Below are 4,302 nucleotides of genomic sequence, written 5' to 3' on the forward strand. Positions count from 1 at the left end.
TAGCTTATATTTATATTTTCAAACAGCACCTTATATGTTAATGAAAATATAAAGTGTAATCAAATTTTATTTATAATCATTAACGTACAAAATAGTAAAAATAAACATAGTGTAGAGTGAAGTGATGGATATATCAAACGATTTTAGATCGCCATGTGATAAATGCCAAATATCTTTTAATTCATCTGTTTATTGCGCAAAAAAAAAATTAATGCGTATATCAGTTTTTTTATTTATTACCAACACCATGTGTAACAGACATTGGCCATGACTATCACAATATATCATAGGTATTAATTTATATAAAATAAAGAGATCGAATGTGAATTTCATCAGTTAATTTTAAACAGTAGGAGGGCATAGTTATAATGTCCGACATGAGTTTATCCAATTCAGCCGATGAAGAAATTAATGTAAGTATCTTTTTTTTATAATTATATTATTAACATACTTTAATTTAACACCATTTATTAACAATTAGTTTAAAACATAATCATTTGTATTTAGGATCATTATTCATATCAAAAAAATTTGCAAATGCAGAAATCTAAAAAACCCAAAACCACTATGAAAGTTAAACCAAAAAAACAGAAATTAATAATGGTCAACACAAGCGATCAAAATTCAGAAGATGAAGAAATTGATGTACGTATACCGTTTTAATAATTATTTTTATTATTATTATATCACTAATATTTTTTTAATTACGTTACATTATACATAAATATATTGTAAACATGATAATATAAATTTAGGAACTTTATAATCATCGAAAAAATGGACAAATGCAAAATTCTAAAAAACCCAAAACCATTATAAAACCTAAACCAAAAAAACAGAAAGTAAAATATTGTATATTTTAAATATATATTTATCAATTAATATTAATTTTAGTTTCAGTCGCATTTATTGAAACTGGAACAAGAATATGATGGTATAACAGCTATGGTCAATGAAAACTGTATACGTGTAAAAAAATCAGATGGTGGAAATTTTTGTATCAAAATACCCGAAAACAAAACAGCAAGTGATTATTTGGTTATTCAAAAATACAAAACTTCGGACATGAAAAAAGTAGTGTCAAAAGACAGGTAACTATTATTATTTTGTACAAACAGGTCATATTAAGATTGACACTCACTAAAATTAATATAAAACAATTAAGTACAATATTTGTAAATTATTTGAGAAACATAATTTATGTCATTTGCATAGTACTATTTTAAAACCTAAATAGACTATTATATCATTTACGTAGTACTATTTTATAATTTAAATAGACACGATGCTTACAACCAATCAATTTTGCGAATATATAATGATATCGTTGATACTAATAATATTCACACAGTAGGTACGTAAAATATTTAACTGCTTAACAATTGGGTCATATAGTTTATATGATAAAATATTCATGATAATATGGAAATATATACATTTATAATATACAATCATTCATTTTTTTTTTATTTTTTTTTTTTTGAAAAAATAGATGGAAAACCTCAACGTTCAACGCAAAAACTATGCTGAACGAAAAAGATAAAGCAGACAACACAATAATATCAGCATTTAATAATTTACAAGATTTAATTATGAATAAGTTTATGTGTAACGATGACAAAAAAATTGAATCTTACAAATAATAACAATATGTTTATACTACTATAGATTTTACTAATATTTGTGCATTTTTTATTTATCACCACACAATTAAAATATTTGCAATCAATTTTATTTTAGAAAGCTTACAATTAACCCAATAATGTATACAATATGATTATATTATGGAAAATATTTTTGTTTATTTTATCCAATTAACATTAAAGATTATTTATAATATATTTATATTATTATCATTTGTTTTTTAAATAAAGGTATGCATTTAACAAAATATGATACATGCAAAATAATGTTTATTATAAAGGTATAATCTAATTATTAAATAGTAAGCTTGCCGTATATCATGATTATTTTGGTTTTATTGATTGGTTAGGTATATCAGGCTTTAATATAATGTTTGCAAACGTTCCGTGATGGATTTGTTGAAATTCAAGCAAAAATGACTTCTCTTCATCCTTCAGGTCATCCATTTTGAAATTATAATCTTTAATATATGTACTGATAAAATCACTTCTAATACAATCAGGTGATAAATATAAAATATCATACTTAATAGTTATACATGCATTATTGAAAACAGTTTGATACAACGCTAATTTATTTGATAACACTATGATATTTGCATTTATACACGCTTCCAATAATTTCAATCGATTTAAATTATCACTGGATAGCGTGATTCTGTTATTATTATGGTATAAATTAACTGATTTAGATTTTGCACATATTTTATAATAAAAATTATTAACCAAATGTAATCGTTTTGAATGTTGAACAGTGGATAAAGAACAAACAATTATATTAAAACTATCATCAGATATAAACTTACACCATTGAAATACATTTAGTATTAGATAACGTTTAGTTACGTTATGCATGAATAAAATAATTACAGATAAAGGTTGATCAACAAGGTATCCAATATAAATGTTTATTTTATTCTGTTGATGTATGCTGAATATTGATTTGACCATTACGCCGTCCATGATGTGCGCAGTATTGATTTAATTATTGAATTCAAGATGATATTTTGGTTTGGATTTCAATGTATGACAAAGTTGACGCACCTATTGTTTGATTTTTTATCAATTGAAATATATGTTCCAATTTTAATTAAATTATTATTACTTAAACAAATAAAATACAACATAGTCAACACTATTACACTGTAAAAACAGAACTAAAGTCAAATATAGTGCATTGGATAACAGTTTGATCACATTATGAAAGTTAAAAGTGATTATTTACTAATGATTTTTGTTTATTGGTCAATATTTTTTTCAAATCGATAAACAGATAATCGATAACAATGCACAAACATGTATCAGGTCCGCAATCACAATTTTGATTTGACCATGCGCATAAAGTAAAATGATTATTGTTTTTTTCTGTCCCGCATTTAATAGCATAGCTTTTTAATTTTGATAATAATGTATACAATTCAGCTAATTCCTTGTAACAAAAATGTGATGGATGAATTATACCCATTTCTGAAATATCTCTTTCAATTTCTTTTAATAAGTCCATTGTAAATAATAACACACAATTCAACGGTTACTAATAAACTGATACAGATTAAGTTGCGTGTTATTATTATATATTATAAACGGTTAATACAAAATCTAACCACCTGAAAATTGAAACATAATTTATTATAAAATTAAAAATTACAGTTTATGAATAAAAACAGGGGAAAAAAAAAAAACAAAAAAAAAATGTAGACCCATGGTATAGTGGACTATGACACTGGGTGTAGTATTAACATACATACTTATCCTAAATCTAAATTTAATAAACTCTACACTCAACGCCTTAGTCCACTAGGCCATGGGTCTACAAGTTATTTAATTCCTATTTGCGTATATAAGTTAAAATAATGAAAAAAATAAAACAGTATGATAAAAATGGAAAACAGTAAATATATTTGTATGGGTAAAAATAATAATAATCACTGAGTGAATATCCTTTTCTTTTTTTTTTTTTGGTAACATTTGAATTGGAAAAAGAAAACGATAAAAACTGGGATCAAGGGGGAAAGTCGTGGATAACCGTTTTTAAATCTCCCTGTAACAGTAAAAAACTGGGATAGTAAGCACCCACAAATCTGATCGATCAAGCGGGAAAGTCGTGGATAACCGTTTTTAAATCTCCCTGTAATTGTAAAAACTGGGATAGTAAGCACCCACAAATCTGATCGATCAAGGGGGAAAGTCGTGGATAACCGTTTTTAAATCTCCCTGTAATTGTAAAAACTGGGATAGAACCTACAAATACTACCTACTAGCACTATAATTTTCTATGAATTTTCTATAATACCCACTAAGTCCCAAAAAACTTTTTATTTGCTTAACATTTTTAGGTACCGGAAAGTTCATTACTGCTTCAACTTTCTTTTTGTCGGGTTTTATGCCCTCGTCGGAAATTACATGACCTAGAAATAAACATTCCCGTTGTAAGAAACTACATTTATCCGGTTCTATTTTTAAATTGTGAATACGTAATCGTTCGAATACGTCGATTAATTTTTCGTTATGGTCTTGTAAGTTTTTCGCGTAAACTATTATATCGTCTAAGTATACTAAACATTTTATTCCTATTAACCCTGACAACACGTTTGTCATCATTTTCTGAAATGTCGCCGGAGCTGAACTTAAACCCATAACTAACCGTTTAAATTGATAA

The 4,302-nt window shown here is 25.7% G+C and overlaps 1 protein-coding gene across 1 annotated transcript in view; it reads left to right on the top strand.

Moving 5' to 3' along the window:
- The first annotated feature begins 251 nt into the window (after positions 1 to 251).
- LOC100573673 overlaps positions 252 to 4,302 on the top strand; it is a 7,675-nt gene continuing 3,624 nt past the window's right edge. Inside the window, exons 1-4 of the mRNA XM_029485201.1 lie at positions 252 to 413; positions 508 to 645; positions 756 to 842; positions 895 to 1,091. Of these exons, the coding sequence (XP_029341061.1) occupies positions 369 to 413; positions 508 to 645; positions 756 to 842; positions 895 to 1,091 (467 nt within the window). The 5' untranslated portion in view covers positions 252 to 368. The remainder of the gene's footprint in view (positions 414 to 507; positions 646 to 755; positions 843 to 894; positions 1,092 to 4,302) is intronic.

The sequence above is a fragment of the Acyrthosiphon pisum genome, chromosome X (assembly GCF_005508785.2).
Source record: "Acyrthosiphon pisum isolate AL4f chromosome X, pea_aphid_22Mar2018_4r6ur, whole genome shotgun sequence".
Taxonomy (NCBI): domain Eukaryota; kingdom Metazoa; phylum Arthropoda; class Insecta; order Hemiptera; family Aphididae; genus Acyrthosiphon; species Acyrthosiphon pisum.